At 44.1% G+C, this 25,664-nt stretch overlaps 1 protein-coding gene across 2 annotated transcripts; it reads right to left on the bottom strand.

Annotated features, from left to right (window-relative positions):
- Positions 1–3,901: 3,901 nt before the first annotated feature.
- On the bottom strand, positions 3,902–25,622 carry LOC119387040 (threonine--tRNA ligase 1, cytoplasmic). Of its 2 annotated transcripts, none has more exons than XM_037654342.2 (17): positions 25,519–25,622; positions 25,106–25,144; positions 24,287–24,468; positions 20,351–20,466; positions 19,921–20,168; positions 18,451–18,594; positions 16,447–16,593; positions 16,251–16,349; positions 15,992–16,087; positions 15,839–15,909; positions 14,293–14,455; positions 11,248–11,385; positions 11,071–11,148; positions 10,844–10,944; positions 10,030–10,131; positions 4,864–5,051; positions 3,902–4,111 (listed from the first exon to the last, which is right to left on the bottom strand). In XM_037654342.2, the coding sequence occupies exons 1-17, from the start codon at positions 25,573–25,575 to the stop codon at positions 3,969–3,971; spliced, it is 2,112 nt and encodes a 703-aa protein (XP_037510270.1). In that variant the 5' UTR covers positions 25,576–25,622; the 3' UTR covers positions 3,902–3,968. The 2 variants fall into 2 exon arrangements, with proteins under 2 accessions (XP_037510270.1, XP_037510269.1); XM_037654341.2 differs by having other exon boundaries at positions 25,397–25,602.
- Between the last annotated feature and the right edge of the window lie 42 nt (positions 25,623–25,664).

Here is a 25,664-nt window from a genome sequence, read left to right as displayed (position 1 = left end):
GGCGCACGTCGTGTGATACATTTAGCCTAATTTCTCGGTTAAGTAGGGTACTGCTGTTGATAATATTGCCGTTTTAGACATTGTCATACATTGAGCTTTCACTCTGACATAAATTGTTATTTGCCTTTAGTGTCCCTTTAAGATAGCCTACTCTGTTAATATGCCGCACATCTCATCTGGTTTCAAACAGTGGCAATGGCAAGAACACACTAATAAAAAATATATGTAAAGCAAAGCAGCATATGCTGAGACTTTTTTCATTTAGTTTGCTTCTTGCATAACCTGCCAACATGTGAATTATGCCTGTAAAAATCCCATGAACATGACACCAGGAAGAGTATGGAGGAGAAGCAGGCATTTTTTTTGTTCTTGACCTCACGCATTTTCTAGTATACACATGCATTTTAATAATGATTATTTACCTTCAGATGCAGCAAAAGCAACAGGAAACCTGGATCAGCATAGTGACAAGCAACAGATTATTTCTAGATCATAGTTATTCTTTCAGTGATTTTTACGCTTTCAAATAATGCCTACGATAAGAAATTGACTGAGTAAACTTGCTTGAAGCAAATACCCATCTGGCTCTATCAAATCAGAAGAATTTCCAGGCATGGTCATGGGATCAATGAGCAAAACTTTTTTCATGAACAGAACTTTCTATAAAGTTTACACAACATTTGCAAAATTACAAAACAAGCTCAAATTCGTAAACTTTACATAAAATTTGGGAAAGTTGGCATGTGTATTTTTACCTCTTAGGTGACGCTGGTTTACAGCACTGTTATAATTTTACAGACCTGTTAACAATGACACAGCTCTGTCCCTGTGGCCAATCCCCGTGTGTGTACTTTTTTCAGAACCACTGTTTCCAAGTAGTGTATTTATTTGACTCTTTCCTTTTATAGCACCAAAAAATGAAACTGTAAAGCATCAGGTAAGTCCACATGCAGTAATTACTTATCTCAAATTATGTTTAACAGCTTCTACATCTGATATTACTGTAAAGAAGGAGCAGTGATGCCTTTCAGCCCAGGTACCTCACATTTCTGACAAAGCTCTTTTGTATGCAGGCCCGGATTGAAGCTGGTCTTCCCGAAGATTACAGGACAGATGAAACAGTTGACATTGATGTCCTTTACAAATTAAAGTAAAACTCATCACTCCATCTTCATCAACAACTGGTATTCATCTACCTTCTTGCTCTCATTGCAAATGTGACTTTAGGAACCATTTCTAATGACTGCACAAAGGTGATAGTGAAAGAAAGGAAGGAGAACAACATTAACCATGGCCAAAAAGTGCACGACCACATGCTCAAGCTGAATAGGATACATTGCTTTCAGGACATCCACGTTTCATATTCTTTGATGGCTACATTTATGAATGACAGCCATGATATATATATATATATATATATATATATATATATATATATAGCTTATGTGGTCCTGTTAGAAGAGGGCAAGAGAAAAATCAATGCATAGTTGAAAAGAAAGTGTGTGTTACGTGTATGTTTACTTATTCTTGCTTCGAGGAAAAGCAATACAGGGGATGTGGATGGCAGCTGCATAAGTATATAGTAACCTGCACATGGCAACCTTTTCACAATTTCACCACAAGGTTTTAAACATCTTTAAGAGGGCATGACTGTTCTAGCCAAAGGATAGAAAAAAAAGAAAGCCACTGTGCAACAATGAAAAGTATTTTCAAATACAGTGAAACTTCGGTGATACGATCACAGCTCATACGAATTTCGGGGTGATACGATTTTTTCGTTGGTCCCGCCCAAGGCCCATTGGCCTGCAATGTAATGGAGTACGGTTGTTGCGAACAGATTTTCACCCAGTGACGTTTGATACGAACGTACGCTACCACCCAGATTCGAAGAGGTGCTGTACGCCCTGTCGCGGAAACGCGCCAAGCACGTGTGAGCGCGGGAACGCAAGCGTGGGTACGCGCGCCACACCGCCATATCGTCAGAATCACGGTGTAAAAAAAAAAAAAAAAACACTTTTCTTACGCTCAGAATAAACATTGAAAGACGCGTCACGGCCTCCGAGATTGGATGCGCGAATCTTTGAGGCTCCTATGTGCCTCCGTGTGCCTTGGCGTTGAGATTACAGAGGACATTAGCGCCATGCTTTATTTTCTAACGCGTCGACGCGGGCTGCTGTCGTTGTACTGTGTACACGTGCCTACCTCGTTCATCAGACATCCTATGAAAGGTGGACGAGGACCGAAAGAAGGCGAGGACGGTCGTGGCGAAGGAGTCAGGCCTCACAACGTCGACATGCGCGGCCATTAAGGTCGCACTTGTGCGGGAACGGCCGTAAATCTCCCAAAAAACATTCCCAACACCTCCGCGATAACAAAATCATAACACAGGACCGTGGTTCTGTAATTTTGCGGCCTTAATCCATCGCGTCAAAGCACTTCTTTTGTTACTTTCGCTGCAGTACTAAAGTGTCATGCAAAAAAGCATATACTAAAATTTGGAAAAGGCTACTGCTGTCGCGGGTCACAACGCACCTGGTTCATTAATTAAATACGCTCGGACGGGCCGTACATTTACGAGTGCTGGTATGACTGCTGACATCTAAAAACTTAACTGACAATCATTCAGGGTTCTTCCTGACGTTGCTGCGGCCCTGAAAAACAATAAATGAAAATGTACGCCAGCGTTCTTTTGCCGCATGCTAATTTTCCATGCTTTCTGGTGATACGAATTTCGGATGATACGAATATTTTTGGTGGTCCCGTGAGATTCGTATCACCGAGGTTTCACTGTAGTTCATCATAGCAATCAACTGTTTTGTCCCCTCCAGTAGAAATCAGCGGCACTAGATCATGCCATCCGCACTGCTGATCATGCCATCAGCACTGCTGCTCATGTCTACATCTTCAGCATTTCGTGAGCATTTCTACGTGCACTGAGGGGGTAAAACAAACTCAGATCTTCAGGGTGTGAACACCTTTAACATTTTATTAAAAACGTCAAGTCATTGCGTGCCTTTACTCAGTTATAATCCGACAGCACAGAATCAGCGTACTATGGCGCTGTAGTCTATGCTTTTCTTCGCCCTTTCGTTTTGAGCCGACCAGAACAACAGAAGTTGCTTTTCGTGCACTGTATTTATTACAGTGCAGTGAAGGGGCTTTATAAAAGCTCTAACCTTATAAGTACTAAGCAGGTGCTTTTGCTAAAAGCATGTGGTAGCATGCATAAAGCAGTACTTTTATCTGACATAATTTGTTTTTTTGTGGCACCAGTTTTTTCTTTCCAACAATATGTGAACTGCACAATAAAAGGATTTAAATGCCACTTCTTTGTTTCTGCAAATGAACAGTGCATGCTGCTCTGAGACTGCTGCTAGTCTGCAACCTTTTAGGTTTATGAATGGCTGTCATTGCTTGAAAAGTCAAGAAGTCTGCAAGAATCTGCTGCTTTGTTCACAGCAAAATACGCATTTAATGCCACTGATAAGAGTTATTCAAAACTTGTCATCAGGGAGAAATTCCGCGTACTATGGCGCTGTAGTCTATGCTTTTCTTCGCCCTTTCGTTTTGAGCCGACCAGAACAACAGAAGTTGCTTTTCGTGCACTGTATTATTACAGTGCAGTGAAGGGGCTTTATAAAAGCTCTAACCTTATAAGTACTAAGCAGGTGCTTTTGCTAAAAGCATGTGGTAGCATGCATAAAGCAGTACTTTTATCTGACATAATTTGTTTTTTTGTGGCACCAGTTTTTTCTTTCCAACAATATGTGAACTGCACAATAAAAGGATTTAAATGCCACTTCTTTGTTTCTGCAAATGAACAGTGCATGCTGCTCTGAGACTGCTGCTAGTCTGCAACCTTTTAGGTTTATGAATGGCTGTCATTGCTTGAAAAGTCAAGAAGTCTGCAAGGATCTGCTGCTTTGTTCACAGCAAAATACGCATTTAATGCCACTGATAAGAGTTATTCAAAACTTGTCATCAGGGAGAAATTCCCTCTTGAGACGGTTCAGGCGTTCCACAAGGTTGTCCAAGGAGAATTCCCCGTGCACCTTGTTATCACGTGTGCGGACATTCACAGTTCCAGATGTCTTCTCTTTTTCACCAACAACTGTGAATATGACAGGTACGTTACATAAGCTCCAACAGGTGAAAGCTTTCCAGTTAGCTCGCGTCAACCAAGAGCACAAGGCAAAGGTAGGTACAAAGAAAAAAAGGCGGGGTAGGGACAATCTCTGCAAGAGTTTCTACATTGTACTACATCAGAGAAGCATATCTAGAAGTAAATAAGAAAGCATGAATTTGAAGAATTTCAATCCAAGTGCAGCTGAAATATGACATCCCACTGCGTGTTTAAAAAGCCCTTGAAGTTTAACTGATACTAATGCAGTAGAGCTCTAATATAATGAAAAGGCCAGGATCAAGTTCTTCATTGAACCATTCTGTTAAATTTTGTTCTCACACAAGGTACAGCTACATATCTCTATACAGTACACAATTCTTATCCCACTAGTATTATGTAACGTGTGTAATCTGTCAAAGTTATCTAGAACTGAAGTAGCATTAGAATGGAGTTTACCGGTCAACTTTTAGACAAGCCAGAATATCTGATTACCTAAGATGTACTGCAAAACTTTCATTTTCTGCACAGATCCTTTTCTGCAGACAAGTGTTTGCTTTAGGTAGAAAAAAAAATTAAACTAGAAAGTGAAAAAAAGGCATTTGAAATGTAATTCCTGCTGTTAAGGGTGAAGCAATAGTTGAATGTGGCAAAAGTAGGCACTGAAACAATTTAATGTCCCTTTTCTCTCATTCTCACAACATGCAAGCACCGAGACCATGAACCGCACAACTAAAGCTTACCTAGGATGAAGTTGTATTGATCAAGTTGGGCATTGCGTATCTTCTTGTTGAGTGTACAGCCAGGATCAAGGTCAGCGTCACAACGGAAACCAGCCTCGCGCAGCTGGTCTCTGACTTTAAGTGCGTAGTCGTCGTAAGTCGAGCCTACTGGCACCAAGTTGACCTGGCGTGGTGAGAGCCAGAAAGGCCTGTGCACAGGGCGTAAAATTTCGTATGAACACAGTTCTCTTCTTCCTCCTACTGTTGCTTGCTTCACATCAATCGCATGAATGCAATTGTAATAGAGTGACTACCTATTATTTGGCACACCAAAACATGTCTAACCTTCACATGCTCATTTCCTTCCAGCATAGTTGCTTATAACAGTAGAATGTGCCAGTGTAGAACTTGAATGATACTAAATGATGCAACACCAAGAGCTGCATTTTACAACACATATACGTACAAGATGTTTTTGACATAGTTGTTTCTTTCACATCAGCTCTGCCCATTGTCATTTTCTAAAAGAAGTGTCTCAATTACTCAACTTATGCTATATAAGAGAATTTTAGAACCATAGGCCAAAACCACAGAAAAGAAGCACACAGAAGCTGCAAGTTTCAAAGGCCACTAGCAGCCGTAATTGCAAGAAATGCATTTTGCTTGAATGCACAGCTTTGCTCACACTTATCCAAAGGTGCAGTTATAAAAATTCGTCATTTAAAAATCCAATAATTTAAGTTGCTGCATTTGCTTTTATTTACATTTTCTCATTGCCATCTGCTTCGTTACCAAAGCGGAGTATGTTTAGTTGCATGGTTAACGCCTTTATCAGACACATGTGCTGTAGCTAGAGGCCTCTAGAATACGCATAACTGCAAATGCAAGTTATTTGATGAACTTATCCATACAAATTTTTAACAACTTTACTACACTCTTAATACAAGCTACATAAGTAAAGATCAGAACACAATTTGCAACCTCTTATTTACATTGTCAGCTGCAATTCTGTTAATTGAGAAAAAGGCACATGTACTAGTGCTAACGGGCATGCTTCTCAGGAGGTGTGATGCTTTTCCTTATCTTACAAACCCCAATAGATGTATAAATTATCATTTCAATTTCAAACACTTCTCTTTCCACTGAAGCCCCTTCTGGCCTTTCGTCCTTGGCACCATGTTTTACTGCTTCATGCCATACACCCTTGCAGCAAAATTCGCTCCAAACAGAATACCAACTAACCCAATCTATCACGCTTCTTTAGTTGTACAGTAAAAGCTCGTTAAGTCGACTCTCGTTAATTCGGACACGTCATATGGTCCCTGTAAATATATGCATCACTCTATGAGACTGGGCGCTCGTTATTTCGGACAGATTTGACCACAAATCGGATAATTCGGCGACTTTCGGGCCGCTGGCAAGGCTCGAAAACGAAAAAACGACAATTCGGAACAAAAGTGAAGCTCAAACGCAGCATCGCCATGGACATCAATTATCGACTTGGCTTGACTTGAGACTGTTTGAACGCCTTTTCTTCGCGTGTGGGTTTGGCGGTGCCATGTAGTTGCTTTGTTCCCGTTGGTGTGCTGCATCTTTGAGCGCCGTTTTATCGACGAACGATTCAGTACGGCTCCTTTAGCTTGATCGTTGCTGGTGCTCTTGCGCTGACTTCTCGTCTGAACGCACTCTCTGCCGATGGCAACGCCGGCGAAGCGGCCCAAGTACGAGGCCAAGGACTTCACCACCAAAGTAGAAATTTTGCGTGCCCTGAAAAATGGGCTCTCCTGACAAGAAGTTGCTCCTGTGCCATGACGTCGGCAAATACAACGTGAGTCTCCTGAGCGCAGTTAGCATTCTTGCGTATGTGTGGTAAAACACGCCTGCGCACGCCATTGCCAACTGTTTCAGGCACAGTGGCTTTGTTGCACTTGACTCCAGAGATGCCGCAGTGGCCGAAGTGTCGCCGGACGACGGTGCCGATGACAGGAAGGATTTCGGAAGTGTCATGCCTGATGCAGTGACACTCTACGATTATATTGGCACTGATGATGGCGTTGCCACTGCCGGCTCTCTCACTGATGAGCAAATCATCAAGGAAGTGATGCATGGCAACGAATCCGAGAACGAAGAGCCTGAAGAGGAGCAGCCACACCATGAGCCACACAGGCCCCCTCGTACTGTGAAGGAAGCCGCGGAGGCCCTCGTCGTCCTTGAAAAATTTTATTTTGGCACTGCAGACAGCATGCGAGTTGCTGAGCACCTTGAAGGGCTCAGAAAAATTGTGTCCGCGCGAATTTCTGCTCGAAAACAGACACGCATCCGCGATTAATTTGTAAAGTAAAGGTATGTTGAAAAAACTCTTGCATTTATTGTGTTTATTTCGACCATTTGATAATTTGGACATTCGGTTAATTCGGACATTTTTCCCTGTCCCTAGAAATCCGAATTAACGAGCTTTTACTGTAGTACGTTATCAGTAGTCGGTAAAACGTGCTTTGGATGTCCCGACCACTACAGTCAAACCCGCTTATAACGAACTCGAAAGTGTCGCGAAAAGTGGTCGCTATATCAGTAGTTCGTTGTATATGGACTTGCCTTTAAAAACGTGCGTTTAGTGGCCAAGCCATTTTTTTTTTCTGTGCACGTTTATTAAAGCGCACTCAACCCCTCCGGTGACAAGCTAAGCCTTTTCGCGTCGTGAAGCGACGCCCGCTACGTGCTCACGAGTGAATTACCCGCCTTTGCTGTCACTTGACACCGTTTCACCGAAGCGCGGTACTGCCACGTGGAGCCGATCATCCCTGGCTAGTTGCGTGCAGCGCGTCCCCTACTCGGCTCGCGGAGTCACTGCCGGGCCGCTTGCTGTATGCCATATGCGCGCGCTTGTAAGTTCTTCGTGCCTGCTTCACTCCGGACCGTGCACGGGTGCGGCGAGTAGCCTGTTCGTTCAACACGGCGAAAACAAGCATTTTGCAAGCAACGCGCATTCTACGTCTCCGCGATGCTCTCGCGGCCCTGCACGACGATGCGCGGCGCACTTGAGTTCTCACCTAGTCAAACACGCAGTATACGCTCGCTGTCAGTGCATCGACGTTTCTCGGTGCCCGCGCCGCTCAACAGCTAGCTACTTTCGTTTCTACAAAGCGAGGCGCACTTTAAAGCGGTTTCGCACGACACGGCGGCGGCGAACTTGCGAACGGCAGCATGGCGCGCTCGTACCGCCGTCAATCCGTGCAGTGTACGGCGTACTACGCCACACTCGCAGCCGAGCAGATATCTAGAGATGACTGTGATATAAGGTTGTCGGCTGTAAGTCATAACTGCACGTTCACCGACGGCCGCCACCTCGCCTTCGCTCTTTTCTGGTGCTTATCCGCGAAGGCATCACCGCAATCACGCGGAAATCGTTATCACCGATCGATCGACCGGTCTCTGCCGTTATCGAAAAGACGCACGACCTTTTGCGGCACATTGTGGCGTCGACGAGTTTAGGGACGCCGTGAACCTTTATGCGATGAAAGCTATCGCGGTTATCACATCTTGCATTTATGCCTTCTTGCGTTCCAAGGCATTGTTTGGTTCATCGTAGGCGGTCGTAGCTGCAGAGAACGGCGTCAGGAAAGGTTACCGTGCGAAAGCTGACCGCAAGGCTTCATGCTGCCTCCTTTTTTTTTTTCCCCTCACTGCCATCCTGCCACTGAATAAAAGGCTCGAAAGTGAGCGACCTCGCTCGCAGCGTCCGAAATCTGCGTGCGGTGCTCGCCGATCAGGGATATCGCGAGTAAAGTGGAGCGGGGCACGCGCGCCCCTCTCACGCTTTAGAAGGCCTGTTTTAACTTTTTTTCGCTTCGTATGCGCCATATTTTTACCGCGACCGTGTCTGAAGTGTTCGTTGTAAAAGTAGGAGGCTTTGAATAATGTTCCCTATATGTGGACGCAGCTTCAATGTTTAGCATTGGAAAATCATAAGTGCACCCAAATATGGTCGTTATAACCGATAGATCGTTATACGTGGGATCGTTATAAGTGGGTTCGACTGTATTCACAATGCAGAGCAACATCACCACTGCAATTGTTATATAGTGAAGTACCACCTTTCAGACATGTTTGTCAGGCTGAAACTGTGACATTATGCATCTTTGTTGTACTGAAGTAAATGAACATTCTAAATGGGCAACGAGCTTTTGCTCACTGAAGGTATGAGACCACTGAATACAGTTAACGCTGTTACAAAAGACAACAACTTAATGAGAAATGTTCATTATGTCTTAACCCTTTGCGGTCCGTTGTCGGGCAGCGCCCGACAACGCAACACGGCCGTAGCGGTCCGCTGTCGGGCCCTGCCCGACAAGGGTGTTCGTGGTTTAAATTTTGCTGTTTTCTCACCGCGAGTCGCGCGCATTTTTTGTATACATGAAGGGCCATCTCTTGAGGAATAAGTGAGCTTTGTTTGTTGAGGTTTTACTTTTTTGACACTAGGGTGCAGCACTATGATCAGCACGGGGCCTAGAGCGTACCCACTCGCGCGCGCGGTTCGCTGAGAAGCATGGCCACGTTTTCACCGCGTGCGTTTTACGGCGGTGCTTTTAGCGAAAGCGAGGATGACTTTAGTGAGGAAGAGAATTACGTGCCTCCATCAGACAGTGATGACAGTGATTCGACAGAAGTGAGTGACGAAGACGACGACGGCGGCGGTGGAAACCTGCAGTAATAACCCTGGCCTGCACACAGGGGAATGCTTTGAGCGGTATCATACGTTGCCCAAATATCACTAAAAGAGTTGCCTGCAGAATGCAGGAGCAAAAATAAATATCCTGTGCGTTTCTCTTCCACAGCTTGTGTTTTTATTCGCGGCGCCAGAAACTGGCGAAATAGTTTCGGACCGCTAGAGCCGGAAAGTGGGTAAAGGTTTTGGACCGCAAAGGGTTAAGTCCACTCTATCCAAATTTAAGGTAGCCCAATGCCGTGCAAAAACAGTACATGCAATACCCTTCCAGGAATGCACTAACATGGGGTAATGCACTAGCCATTGGGCTGTGCAGTATATTCTATACTAAAACGGGTTCTCTTTACTTTGAACTCAGTTTTATTACAACAAATTTCTGGTTCACCCCTAGAATTAGAATTAATGATGCTCCAATATGCTGGCATTTTAACGGCTAACAACTGACAGACAAGATAACTCACCATTTTCCAGCAAAGTTCTCAGTGAGTATAGCGATCATGCGCTCTACGGAGCCCAGGATGGCCCGATGAATGATGACTGGGCGCATCTTCTCTCCACTTTCACTGCAGGGTTGGCAAACAACAAAGCACCAGTTAGCTTATCTTCAATCATTCAGATAGCCCAGCCATGCCAGCATGGTTAAAAAGTACAGCAATGTAATGCCCTCATGCATTACATCAGAGTTTGACACACAAATATGTATACTTCCTGTGTATGACATAGCTTAATGCACATAAAACAGTGGCTCATATGTTTGAATGACAATTCACATTAACATAAACTGCATGTAAAACCAGCTTATACTCAACAGACACTGCAACACCATGAAGCATTAACTTATAAAGTGCTTCACACAAAAATTCCCCTGCTGCAGTCGCTAGCCTTTGGGACATTAGACCACATACTATATCTGAAATTGATTTGTGTATGTTGAGCTTATATTAATAAATTAAACTGACACTGAAAAGACAATACCGCTGAATCACACCGTGTTCCTAGTGCTGCTGCTGTAGTGCACTAAGAAAACTCATGACAAACACTTTATACCTTTCTTTGTCTGAGCCTTCCCGCTCCCTCCTTATTTTCTCAGTTATGCCAACGACAGAAGCTCAAAGATCAAACCAGTGAACTGTGGTCAACATCTAACCACTGTTACTTAAAGCCCATGTGAGCTTACCATGCAGTGCAATGAAGCTCTAAGGCTACAAAAGTTGCCAATGTAATGCTAGCCACTACGCAGAGATTACAGCTGGAGGCAATTCGATGATGTCCTACCTAATGTAGCTCAGGTTAAACCGGATGGGCAACTGGAAATCAAGCTGGATGGTGGCACACTGGTGCTGCCGTCGCAAAGCATCCATGATCGTGATGTCAATCTACAGAGAAATAAAAAGCACCAATTTGGTAGGACTCAGAATAAAGCAGCTTCCAGAAAAAAAAAAGATGTAATCGGCAACTTAACATTTCGTACAGAAGAAGGAATTCTGTATCGCGTGGCCTACCTTGGGACCATAAAATGCTCCATCGCCAGGGTTTAGCGTCCAAGGATAACCAAACTCATCGAGGGACTGCTCTAGTTGCTGTAACACAAGATGAAAAAAAAAGGCATGTAAATATGAGCAAATTAGCTACACACAGAGCAGTAACAAAATACATTCACAGCAATGCCAGAAACCTGCCTTTTCAGCATCGTTCCACACTTCGATGTCTCCCAAGTACTTCTCTGGCCTTGTGGAGAGCTTGAGCTCAAAAGTGAAGCCAAAGATAGAGTAAATGTGCTTGAGGAAGTCCAGTGCCCCCTTCATCTCTGTAACAATCTGCATGACAAAGAAACAATAAAATGTTATTGCATATTGCTGCCATGTTTTATGTTGCTGAAAAAGTGTATTATGAAACACGCTTGTGGATCATTTGGTGCACACTATAAATACCAAGTACGTACAACAAATATGCACACTAGGAGGGTAATTACATCTCTTGCAGTAATCTTGCACGAACATAACACAATTAACAAATAGAAATGTCCTAATTATTCTTTATGACTGGTACAATTGAAATGCCAAATTTTCATCTTGATGCACATGATTGTTCTGCATTTGTTAAATAATACTACAGCATGTTAATTTATTACACTTGTCCTCTGTTGAATCCTTTTATATACAGTTAAACCTAGATATAACGAAATTGACAAATTCCTGAAAAAATTTGTTACAAACACGTTTTCGTTATATGCAGCTTCAGCACGAAAATTAGGAAAAGAAAACTGAATTATTTTACTGTACTGTTTGTTCGTGAGGGATGGCAATACTGAATGTTTGTAGGACATTCAATACAACGCTGCTCAATACAATACAGTTCGTAGGACATCAATACAACGCTGCATAAGTGCAGTTCAGAGACTACTGCAGCAACTGAAGAGTTGCACTGCCAACACAAAAGCAGATTTTATTATTTCTTTTTATGTAAGAAAGCTGGCGCGGTTAGCGTGATGGCACCCGCGAGCGGCTGGATGAGGTTTGAAGGGAGGGGGAGAAGGGCATGCCCACGCATGCACCCGCGCCAAGAACGCCGGCTTGAGGGGTGTAGGCCCGCCTAAAGTCTATAGATTTTTTCCTTCTACATAAGTACCGACAACTGCCTCCTTTCCCGGCCCTCTCTCATGCGCAGCCGGCGTCTTCCGCCATTTCCTTCCTAACTTGGAAGATTTACAGAGCCAGGTACGTCTAAGTACATTAGCCACGCATCTTTCAGCGGACAATATGCTAGCGTGACGCGCCTTCCTCCTCCCGTCAACCCCCCGTCATTAGTGAGCGGGGAACTCGTTTCACCGATGCTTGAAAAGAGTTAGGAAGAACATGGCTACCGAAAAGGAGCGCTAGCCAATGAGATTTGTCTTAGAAACCATCTTCAGCGCTAGCAGACAAGGACGAAGGAGAGACGACACCACAATGTCCTTGTCTGCTAGCGCTGAAGATGGTTTCTAATTCAGTATACCAACAAGCCCAAAAGATGGCAATCCTGAGATTTGTCTGCGGCGCTTCAATGGTTGTCGGTACTTAAGAGAGAACAGGGAAAAATCTAGGGACTTTAGGCCCGCTTGCCCGCCTCATGCACACCCGCACGCACAAATTGTGGGGATTGAGGCTTGCCCATCGCCATTGCGCGGGTTTTCGCCTATTTCTGCCATCCCCACGTCCGATCATATGACGCTCCCCTCCTCCGCCGTCTTACGGCGCTGGGCGAGCGGGGGAGTGACATTAACCTCCCTCTCCCGGCGTCGGACCTCGACGGGGGCGCTGCGCTCGAGTTTCGCGTCTCGTGAGACGTTTCGCGCGGCAGAAGGGGGAGACTCTCTCTGGACCTCATAGGGTAAGCACGTATTTTCTCTCCCGTCCATCGGCTCCTCTTTTGGGCTCGCTCGGACGGAACTCGCTAACGGTGCCTTGCGCCAGCGGCGAGCGCTTACCTTACGTTGTCCTTTTCCGAACGCTAGGCTGAAGAGCGGTGCGGTGCATTCGCGCGTGGTCATGCTGCGCCGAAACCGTACTTATCGAAGCCAACGCGAGCGGAGTTTGCCCTCACTCGAGCGATCGGGCCTTGTGGTTGCGGATCGTAAGAGTACGCAGCATAGTCGCGAGGGACCCGTTTTCCCTCAGCGGCGTGTCGCCGTGAGCCCTTTGCCCGCGGAGACGTGCTAGCGGCACCCTTTGTGTTGTGTTTTCGCCCATGGCGTGGTGAAGCCTGTCTTGCTTCTCCCGCCGCCTATGGGAGCGGGCGTTGTACTGCGTTTTGTGGTGTTGCCGCAGGCAATAAACTGTTGCGGATCTCGAGAGCAGTACTGTGTACTTGCCCATGTTGCGCTCGGCGCCTTTACGCTCGAACGTACGTGTGCAGCGGCGCGCTAGTTCACGAGAGGCGACGGCAAACGCGGCCCTGTGGCTCGCTAAGTCCAAACCCACGCTAGTGGCCGTACTCCTGTGAGGTACGTGTACACTAAAAAATGAACGCTTGCTCTTGCCTCACAGTCGCCGTCGCTTTGGGCTCCGTCGTCGGCAGGGCAGTTGCAGAAGATGCATGCAGCTCCTGCTCGTGCCAAAATGACAAAATTCGGGGCAAAATCCCTAGGTTGCTGGTGGCAAAAATTCGTTATATCAAGGGTGTCTCCCACTGCCACTCTGTTACATAGAGGTTGCAAATACATGTGCTTCTATGGAGTAACGGCGGGGAATAGAAAAACTTCGTAATATGAAGAAATTGGTTGTATGGAGGTTCGTTATAGGCAGGTTTAACTGTACTTAGATGTTTCACCTACAGCATCATTTCTTGGCAAGTGCATTGCGATTAAATAATCAATTGAATGTTTTCTGAATTTTGCAACAAAAGTGACAGAATTATCGAGGTAGACAGAAGGACGTACTGACGCCCACCTTACTTGATGTTAGTTTAGCCTACACAAACTTGATCCATACTCTCAAATCTGGTTTCTTTCAGGCTCACAAAACAACTGTATATGGATGTCATTTGACATACATGACACTTGTACCCTGGGAAAGTACCTAGAATAAGTGGGGCAAACTTGATGCCTATTTTTATCTGCCCATAAAATTTAAACTAGCTTCATTGTTTTCTGCTCATTTCTTATGACAGAACAACAAACAGCATTAATGAGGGAGGAGCAGTTTTGACTACATCACATGGCGATGCCAGATGCCGCTGGAACGCACCTGCTGGGGTGCACAGAATATGTGCGCATCGTCTTGTTGAAAACGCCGCACTCTTATGAGACCTGTCAGGGCACCTGAAAGTTCGTTGCGATGCAGCACACCAAAGTCGGCCATTCGCAGTGGCAACTCCCGCCACGAACGAGGACGTACATCGAACATAAGGCTAAAAGAAAGAGAGATAAAAAAATTCTAGAATGAAGAGTCACTGTTATGTTTCAATGCATGTGAGAATGTGAAAATGGACAAATTTCTGCAAGCATGAAAATTTTCAGATAATGAACATTACTTATGTGCAGCAGAGGGAACTCTGTTGTGTGCTTGTAGTTTAACAATTCAATTTAGTGATACAATACAAATTGCACGCATTTTCTTTTGAAAGGAAAGAGTGAATTGAGATGTGTTTTATGCTGTGCAGATTGCTTGAAGCATGAGCATGTGCAAGAGCTTTCAGCACCATTTAAGAATAACAAAGTCAGGTAGGACAGCAGTAAGAATGATGGCGTGCGTATGTGGACTGTGCCATATTTATAACCGAAACTTTTGGATAATCCAACCGCGTAAGACGCATACCATTACAAGCTGCAGGTACCGGTTGCAAACATACATTTTTGACACTATACACGATCAGAGCCCAATACTTGTAGGAAAGCCTCACACATTTCCTTCAGGCTTGTGCAAATATTCGAGCACTTCGAATATTCGGACGAATAATACAGTATTCGAATTCGCTTCGATCGAATTTAGATTCTTGAAGATTTCGAAGTATTCGAAATGAACGAATAGGCATGCATTAGTCCGCGTGTAACCCCCCCCCCTGTAAAGGTGGTTTCACTGCAGTGGACCGATGCTATACCGTGAATACACCTTGCCAGGGAAAATCCGCACTGCCGTGAAGCCCCACTTTAAGGTTAAAAGAACATATTACATTGATTCATCATTTTTTTAGTTTAAAAGCTTGTTATACCGGCTTATATGTTCCAAGTATAGTAAATTTTAAAACGTAACATATTTTACAGGTTATCACTTGCATTCTACCAAAAGCCAAATCCTGCTACTATTCAAAGTTGCTTCCACTTCCTTTGAACCAGTAAGGATGACATTTACAGAAAAGACATTTTGCAGGTTGGTTGGGTCATGACAAATATACTCATTTTTCTTTACAATATGTGATATATACTATTTGAATTCGATTTGAAATTATTCGACTAAAATCACTATTTGCTTCGAACCTAAAATTTACTATTCGCACAAGCCCGATTTCCTTGTAAATGTTCACACCCTGACCTACAGTCTTTGATGGACGCCAAAAATTATCAGTCATTTCATGGCCTCGAAAGAACGCCACGACATCCTGTGCTCCCAACTCCTGTATAACAACATCAGAGCCTGCCCTATCACACCATTATTAACATCTGCTAACTAACTGGCCCTATTCCGTCATTTGATAAAAGAAGCTTGCACAGTTCTAATTCTTTCATTACGATAACATAGAAGTAAACTTTTTTAAAACTACAATTACATAAAAATGGAAAGCAAGGATTCTTACCAGTGTCCTGGGCAGTTCATTGGTTTCAGGGCAAATTTCTCCTTCTCAACGTCAAAAGAGAACATGTTGTCCTAAACAAAAATATGACACCATAATTAACAAGAGGCACACGAGAGACAAGCGTCACAGGCACCAGCAGTGCAACAACATTACCTGATAGTGCTGCCAGTGTCCAGACGTCTGCCAGAGCTTGCTGTTATAGATATTTGGACTGACAACTTCTTGAAATCCTCGCTTTCGGTACTCGCACTGCAAGGCAGAAGTTGAAATGTATTTAATTGTCAAAGCATTCATTGTCCAGTTCATCATAAGCGGCCATTTAGGCTGGTGCAGAGTGATAAACTGCGGCAATGCTTTTGTAGATAAATTTACACGCACATATTCAAGATTTACAGGAAGGCACTGGACTTACCTTGATCAGATCAACGAGGGTATTGTAGATGTGTGCGCCATTGGGCAAGAAGAAGCAACTACCAGGGCTTAGCTCATGGAAAAAGAAGAGCTCTTGTTCCTACGTGGGAAAACAATGGGCACACAATTAAGGCCACCAAGCACCACAGAAAAACATCAATGTAGACCCAATCGGGCTTTCTGAAACGTCCACGAACCCGGCCAATCTTGCGATGGTCCCGCTTGGCAGCCTCCTCCTGGAAACGCTGCCACTCCTTGAGCTGCTTGGTGTCGGGAAACGAAATGCCATACACTCGCTGTAGGCATTCCGCGTCTGCCTTGCCTTCCCAGTACGCTGAAGAATTCTGGGCAAAATAAGAGAGCATCTTCTTTCACTACATGCAACCACAAAGTCACACTAACGTGGCAGACATTATAGAAATCATACTGCGCACGACAAGCAAGATCTAACATTTGAAGAGTCACCAGGATGTATGAATGATGTAACAATTCGGCTATGCTTATGAGGTGCCAGTTACGATGTTAATGGTAGCGTACAGAAAAAAATGTTCTTTGATACATCAACAGTATGTAATACTTTTGCTCCAGCTTTACAATTATTGCACACTGCTGACAATATGAAATATCTGAAAAATATTTTTAATTAAGTCTTATGAATGGCCACTAGCTGATTTGAAGATTGGATTAAATATGACTAATAGAGTCAATTCATTTGATCAGTTGTTTTAATTAATCGATAGATTACTTGCACACCTCTACCTGCGACAGATGAAAACTGAGCATTTGCATTAATTAAAGTTGCAATTGTTAATAACAAAACAAGTGACAATGCTTGTTTTGATAATTAACAAAGTTTAGTTACTTAAAATTATTGCTTTACAGTATACGTTGCATTTGGTGAAATAAAGCTGGATCATAGGTGAGTTATATATGCTAAGCAAAAGCCTTGATACCATGAGACTGACATGAGAAAAATTTGGCAGATTTCGGGGATTAATAAATCAACAGACATGCTCCCCCAAAATGCACCACATTTTGCATTGTCATCCTAGCAGTTTTTTTCTCACAGCGAGTCAAGGATACTTTAAAAAAACTATTTACTAGAACTTCAATGTACCATTTCACGGCACATTCTGAACAAAATACAGTGCAGACCACTTATAACGTAACCGCTTTTAGCGCGGGACCGGTTATAACGTGGGTTTTTTTTGACCACCAATATGTCACCCATAGAATTCAATGTATAGGCCAACCGTTTATTGCGTAGGCGCGCAAAGAAGAATACCGGTTATAGCGCGGACTTTTTAGGCGGACGATCATAAAATCGGCGAACGGAGCACGGCTTCCGGCGCGCCGGCACGTTGGGAGAGGGAGCGGGAGTGCGCACATGGAGTGGGGAGCTATTTCGTAAGCGTTCTGTCAAAGAACGGAGGCTATCCGTTCTATCGAGCCGCACGCGATTGGTGGAGGTTCGTTTGACGGTCAAGACGTGAGAATAGCCACAGAATGGCCATAGAACGAACGGAGGCCCCGCTCTGTCAATAGAACAGATACAAAACGGTCTCCAAACGACTTAGACTGGATCGAAACATAAGTGCTGGGGCCCGAGAATCAAATTTCGATCTAATCCAAGTCGTCCGGAGACCGTTTTGTATCCGTTCTATCGACAGAGCGGGGCCTCTGTTCGTTCTGTGGCCGTTCTGTGGCTATTTTCACGTCTTAACCGTCAAACGAGCCTCCACCGTTTGTACTGTGGCTTTTCTCACGTCTTGACCATCAAACGAGCTGATGATCCCGGACTTGAGAACTTTGTTTCCGTGCTGTGTTGTGATTGTGTTGAATGTGTCTGCGAGTGCAAAGTGTAATAAATTGCCTTTGAAAGGTGGGTTGCCCTTTTGGCATAGGCAAAGGCCGAAAAAAGGATGCTTTGGTTATAACGTGGCACCACTTATATCGCGGATTTTTACAACTCCCGTGACTTATGTTATAAGCGGTTTACACTGTATCTCGCAGCTGGTGACACTACCTAAATTTATGCAAGGTGGAGATATATACATACAAACCACCATTACTTCTGAATGTGTATTACAGGGAAACTTTACTTCACACACACAAACATGCATGTGCCCACATAACACCGACAGTTTAGGCTATTTCCAGCAAAATGAATGTAATTTAAAATGACAATTCTGGGCTTTCACCTTTGTGACCTGAAGTGCCTTGACTTTGCCTGTGTGGCGCACATGAGGTCCTCTGCAGAGATCAATCAGGGGGCCACACCTGTACACAGTTGTGGTGGGCGTCTGCACCTTCTCCTTCAGGATGCGCACCTTGAATGGGTTGTACTGCATGCCAACAGAAACAGATTTATAAAACAGTGCCATACACTCACAACATTTCTGTACTTAACCCTTATCAGGGCACTGCAAAAGTAATCACTTGTAAATACAGTAAAAGCTCGTTAATTTGACATTCGTTAATTTGGAAGATCGGATACTTCGGATGTGTTCACTGGTCCCGGCAGCGTACACATTGTTTAACGGCATCAAACGCTCGTTAATTTGGTCATATTTGGCCGCCACCCGGTTAATCGGACGATCCTCGGAGCACGCTGAGCACGAAACGTCGCAAATGTGCGAGGCAAAGGAACGAAAATGGCATTCGTGGACAGCCGCAGCGGCCACGGGCTTTCAGAAAGGCGTGGTCGCCACCCACAACCGCGTTGTTGTTCTGTGATAAGGTATGGGTTCAAAGCACATTTTGGATTAAGACGCGGGGGTCCTGAGCCGCGTTCATGTCGTAAGTCTCAAATTACAAAAATTGTGGCTTTTGCACTGCTCTTATGCAAAATAATTACTGTATTTACATATTCCTCAAGGAAATGAAAGTGCATTGATGGGACAGACACTTATTTATTGTTTTCTTGACACTTTTGATAATTAGGCATTCGGTTAATTCGGCCAGTTTTTCCGGTCCCGTGAAATCTGAATTAACGAGCTTTTACTGTATTCTTTGAAGTCATACAACAGGGACTTATTGGTGGCATAAAATTCTTTGCTTAAGAATGCTACTAGAACTGCTTCTGCTTGGGCAAAACCTTAAAGCAACCTTTGAACACCTTGAATGATTACAAATGACTATAAAGGCATGTATGAGTAGTCTCCACCTCATTTTCATAAGCACCTTCTCCATGACAAAAGCTAGGCTACAGTAATGACATTTCACATGATCAATTTCCTTACAAGATAGCCTTTCAATTAAAGGAAAAAGAGCCTGAACATCAAAAACCATTCATTTTCAGGCTATGGTAGAACATTAGCAACGAATATTACAGATGACTAAAGCACAAACAAACTTCAAGGAATGTCATTATACAGCAAAAAATGTTTAAGTAATGCTCATAGATAGTTTGTCACCAGCCCTATCAAGGGTTGACAAAGAGTTGATAACATTTATGTGCCTAATGATGGGTAACGACACCAAATCAAGCTATGTATAATAAGCTTAAAAAATTATGAAGGCTATAAATAGAAAGACAACCTCTCATGCCAGAATTGTGTTGCTTTGGTAGTCAGCAGTGACTTGCTGGGCAGTCAGTGAAGAAAGAGCACCATGGTATCTAGAGGCACATGCACGGACATAAGAAGCACAACACTGTGGTGCTGCCTGACCTCAAACATGCGCAGCAGATCCTCCTTGGCCAGCTCCAGCCGCTCGAAGGGCTGACGCTCCTTGACAATGTTGCGCATGAGCGTCTCGATCGAAGGGTGGTCAACAGCCGACACACCCCCTTCGTCCAGGTGCATGTCATAGTAGAAGCCTCCCTCGATGGGCGGTCCATAACAGAGGCAGCCTCCGTAGAGCCTTTCCAATGCTTCACCGAGAATGTGTGCACTGGAGTGCCAGAACACCTGTTCACCTGCCCAAACATTTGCAGCAAAGAGACAATAGGTGCTTCTGAACATACTCTATACATCATTTTAAAGCAGCGGTCCCACAAAACATTTTTATGTGTACATGTTCTGGCTGCCTACTACATCATGACGAGTGCACATGCAATTTTATGCAATTGTATTATTTGTAATGTTAGGGTTCACTCACCCTCTTTGTCATCAAACTTTAACAGCTCCAAAGTGCAGTCCTCTTCAAGGGGACGATCTAGATCCCAAAGAACCTTGTTTACCTTCGCAATGACTACATTGTCAGCGAGTCCCTTGCTGCAGTTCAAAAGTCAGAAAGAAAAAATAATGAATGGCACCTCTTTGTAAAACTAATAATTTGCATGCCTCACTAGGATGACACATATGATGGCATACCCTATCAGGACAAGCAAATGATGAAATACACTGCAAATGAGATATCTATAAACATTAATGATTATCCCTTGCTATTTTTTATCAAATCATATCATGGGTGTAATACATAGAGCTCTGCCCAGTGAGAATATACTGTCCAGTGCTATGCAAAAACAAAATGGAATGCATGAAGGCATCAGCGACTGTTCATGTCTAATGTATATCATCACTAAACATATTCAAAGTAAGTCACAGGAATGCTATGTGATCTTGGTTAAGTAATGACTGACTTTTAAAGAAAGGCTACTAAGTAACATGTTTTCCCTATTACCCTATAACTGAAATTTCTTTGCAGGAGGCTTGTATACAGTGGGTGTAATGCACTACAGCAGTACAAAAATCAATGGTAACACAGAGTGAACATCAGCATCTTCAAAAGTAACCCAAATCTTTATATTATCCCAGTTACTCAAAAAATTTTCAGACATGGAATAAGACGAGAAGAAAAGCCACCTGAATTTCGAAATGTGTGGGCACACAGCACGCAACTAAGTGCTGCCCCCAAGCCAGCTTGCTAAAACATACCCCTTTCTTTTAAATGATTATCCTTTGGGTTGAAAATTCAGAAAAGTGTGTGTTATGTTTTGACACAACAAACACAAAAATGCATATGTATACATAACCTCAGAAATAATTAATGACTTAGACAGCAGCAGAAAAACAGTGCCTTGCATGTCGCAAGAAAGTCATTGAGGGGCATACTGTGGCACAGGAGACATATATGGAGCTAGTATTGAGAACGAATAAAGGAAAAAATAAAAACTGAAGAAGCACAAGAGGTTTTCTTCAGAATTGCTGATAGAAAAACGCTTTTTTGTTTAGCAGCGCAACACACAACAAAGGACAGCGAACAAAACGCTAATTGCTGACTTCCAGCTGACATTTGTTTTTCAAAAAAACACATATAAAGAAAACACGTTACTGTAACGTTAAAGCAGTACTGATACAAAAGTTTCGTACCTAGTTTTTTTTCGTTATGATAAGTAGAGATCAAGCTATCATGGCTGGAAATGTTGTTTGCTTGAGTGTGCGATGAATCGCAATTTGGAGACATGTTTTAAGTACTTAAAGTTTTAGGAAGCGCCGAGAGAGGCAAGACCAGGTTGGTTTTTCTGCAAACATAGCTGGCTATGTGACAACACAAAACAGTGGTGCATACTGCATGCGGCAGCACCTGCACGTGAGCAACGTGTTGACAACTGCGGCAGAAAGTACACACAAGGAGCGCGGGAGCCAATGAAAACTCGTGATGTAGGTTGTTTACATTAAAACCAAGTTCATGTCAATGTCATGACGTGCTAAGTTTCACACTCATAAGAAGCCACATACACTTGAAAATTTTAAATATGTTCCAGACTATATTTGCCGTTGATATGCCTGTGTGTCCCCACGGATCTATCTAACAAGTTATCTTGCCTTCAAAATATTAAGTCAGTACTCCTCTAAGTGTAGGAACCCATCCGTTAGATGCACTAGAAATGAAGGGTATAATCTCCCCTTCTCCTAAGCCAAGTGTACATGCAGCAAGCTGGAAGTTTCACTATGCACCTTCAAGAGGACCACCGGAAGTTAAAAAAGGGCAGGGGTAGTCTTCTGGTGCTACACTGTTCCGAATGCAGTTGCACCACTCAGCCCCCCTCCACCCCCTAACCCCACCACAGTAATAGCTAGGCACCCAAACGACCAGACCAGCCTGATAATAGAAGCCGTGGCAACAGGAAATAAAAAAGCAGTTAACAAGCCTTTCAAAGCTGCGTCGCAAGAGCTATATTTTTGAGGGAATGCACAGGAGGAGATACACCCACAATTTGGTCTTGTGTGTTGTTGTGCTATTGCATTAAAGGAGCAATGACATCTAATTTTAAAGTCGAGATGTGCCATTCATTCGATTGCTCGGTATGCATAGGTCTTCTTGGACAAATATGAATGACGTCCGTCGCGTGGAAGTAATTTTATTTCGAGGGCAAACAGCGTACAAAAGCTCAACGGAAGATTGATCACGCTGCAACATCGACACTAGTACTACGTGTAAGGTGTGATACATTCCGCAAATACCATCCTGAGTGACGATACGTTAGTAACAGGGACGTCGCCGAGCTGAGTGTATTTATTGTGGCGCCGACGGCGACGCTCTCACTCCCAGCCAGTGGCTTTCCTTGCTGTCCCGATCCGTGCTTGCGACATCGACTAATTTGTCGTGTGCTCCACAGCGCGAGTGCGATCAATCGGAGTGACTACGTGCCAGCATGTCGGGGAACCGCTGCGTAGTGCGGACCTGCTCGTCGAGGCGCGGAAAAAGCGGAAAGTGCGTGGCATTTCATTACACGTACGGTACACGCCAACACGACCACAAGCTATCAAAGTGGAGTAGCCTATAGATAAATTTTTAACATCGCTAACAAGCAACACGCATGTAGCGTTAATAGTGAATGTTAGTTCCGTCCGTGGACTTCCTTGCGCTAGCGTAATACCGGGTTACTGCAGCCGTAACCGTGAGAGGCCGGATAGATGGGGCCGTCTGGCGGCGCAAAGAACCTGGCAGGCGCAGAATTGTTATTGTAGAAACCTATCGTATTCTATTTCTCCGCTGGTGTGCATTCGCTATGCCGATATTCCATAGACCCATTTGCGTATACCGGAATGGCGTGCACGCTAAAATTCTCTGATATAGCTAATTGAGACACACCAGCGAGTAAGGCCCAAGCGTGCGTCCGCGGGCACCTCCTCGTTGCTGCTTGGAACGGCGTCCATTTCTGAATCGCTGTTTTGCAAAGGGTCGAAGCGAAAATGATTCGCGACGTCGCATATCGTGGTGATTATAAGTTCTAGAATGTCGTCTTCAACACAAGTCGATACTTTTGACGGCAACGACGGCGACGCTGGTGACAAGGCTTGACTGAACGTGCGCGCCTGGCAGATGAAATGTTAGCTGAGCAGCTGATCCTCACATCACTCCTTTCTGTGGACAAGTGGTAAACTGGGGCGCGGTCTGGAGTTGACCGCGAGGGAGCGCTGCCAGCGCTAAAAAAATGGCGGGCTTGCAGGCCATTTTGAATAGTGCTAGATACCGGTGATATAAATCAATAAAACAGATAGCTATTCGTCCCTCAGTTGCACTTTCGGTCGCGAATCGCTACTAGGGGGTAGATAACTACTCGTGGATGCAAAAATCTTGACATGCGTAAATTTGATGTCAGTGCTCCTTTAAGCAAATGCAGTTGCAACGGCCGTGTGAGGTCATGCATGTGCTCTCATATACCAGATGGAAGTCAACATTTCTCTGTGTTTGCCTTTTTCGTTGTCCTTTGTCTTGCTTATATGGTGCTGTTAAACAAAATGGAACTACATCAACTAGCCCGATCACGTACCTTATTGGAAAAAAAAAAAAAAAAAGGTTGGAGTATCCTCATACACTTGCGAGTAAGAAACCGGACAGAAGGAAAACACTTCGAGTTATGACACCACAACGACAGAAAGTGCTTGGATGTTTCACTGACAGTAAGGCAAGGCTGATTTTCACGTATTTTTGTGGTGCCAGAGAGATCTTTCTGTTTTTCTCTAACAAATTGATATTTATTAACAAACTGGCGTGCTTTAACACACAGCAAACAGATAGCTGAGGTGGGCAAGACATCTATAGAAATGGAGTACTGCCCTGTCGTTTAGCTATCTTCCATCCTACCTGATGCCAGCAGCGACCTGGTATGGGGTAGTCTTCCACGACTCCGCAGGCACTTGCTTTCCATCGGGCAGTGTTACTGTGATGGGGACACTGGTCTTAGCTGCTAGCTCTTGTTCATAACGTGCTTTCAGTTCATCCCACAGACGGATGCGTTCCTCAATGAACGCTGGCCATGGCTTCAGCTGTCACGATGTGAAGTAACACTATAAGCAACAGTACAAGGTATATGGAGAGTGAAGCTTTATCAGAAAGCTCAACTTCATGCAAACTAACCACGATTTATGTAAACAAGGTTTGGGCAAAAGCCCACTCCGATCGCTGGTTAAAAGACAACGCTCTCAACTGGGTGTCAATGCCATAAAGACGGAAAAGACATATGTCAGCCCTTTCGCTGAAGGTATGGTTTTTTTTTATTTTCTTTTTTGCACACTATGCAACATCCACAAACATGTCCTACCTGCCATATCCCATGTCCTCTCACAGAGCAATTTCGACAGCTATTTCTCATTTTGCGATTGGCACCTTTGCACAAGCTAGCAATGCTGAAGCAACGCCTCGAGAAAAAATTAATATTTGCCTATGTAATTTTTTTACACAGCTTAAATACCAGCTAGACACAAATGCCTGTAGATGAATAACATTCAGGAGCAATCGTCAAATATATAAAGGCCTAAAAAAGTGCGCCTCAGCCCCAACAATGACGTTTCTGCCAAAGGGTGCATGTTTTAGTCGTTTTTTTTTTTTTTGCTGAAGACCTAATAACCAGGTACGTATGTCATAGCCGTGATCGCATTGATAGAAGATAACTGAACATTTTACCTCTGTGACTGGAGCCTTCGAATCTGCTTTTGCAGCCACCTGCAAAAACAAGAGCAAAGTAAACGATCAATAGCGTACGAATGCCGGCGCACTTCAATACCGGTACAAGATTGCGTCAACGCAGTAAAGAGTTTCGTGTTGCAACCAAGTAAAACTACTAGGAGGAGCCTTAAGATCTTGTAAGAAAGTCTGCTACGTTCACGCTGTTAAGAACTACCGCGGGCACATTGCCGCCTGAATGAATTAACTACTATTTTAACTAGCCGTGTGACGATAGGGAACATCACAGACCCTGCTTTTCGTACGAACCAAGGCAGGATAACCATAGCGCTTCGCTAGGCGGAAACACAAAGGCAATCGCATTGTCCAACAAAGTGCGAGAGGAATAGAGTCACTGTTTAGTTTGTTCGTGCCTTTTCATGGTCGCCTAAACTCATCGCTTCAACTTGGTCCGACACGTTGGCCGCCATGACGCAAAAGAGAAAACATCGTGCGAAACAGGATCCAAAACTTGCCTGGCGAGACCGCTAGAAGTCGACTCACAGTCGACAAAGAAACC

The sequence above is a fragment of the Rhipicephalus sanguineus genome, chromosome 3, assembly GCF_013339695.2.
Source record: "Rhipicephalus sanguineus isolate Rsan-2018 chromosome 3, BIME_Rsan_1.4, whole genome shotgun sequence".
Taxonomy (NCBI): domain Eukaryota; kingdom Metazoa; phylum Arthropoda; class Arachnida; order Ixodida; family Ixodidae; genus Rhipicephalus; species Rhipicephalus sanguineus.
Note: the sequence above shows the minus strand (reverse complement) of the source record. Positions and strands in the feature narration are given on the sequence as shown.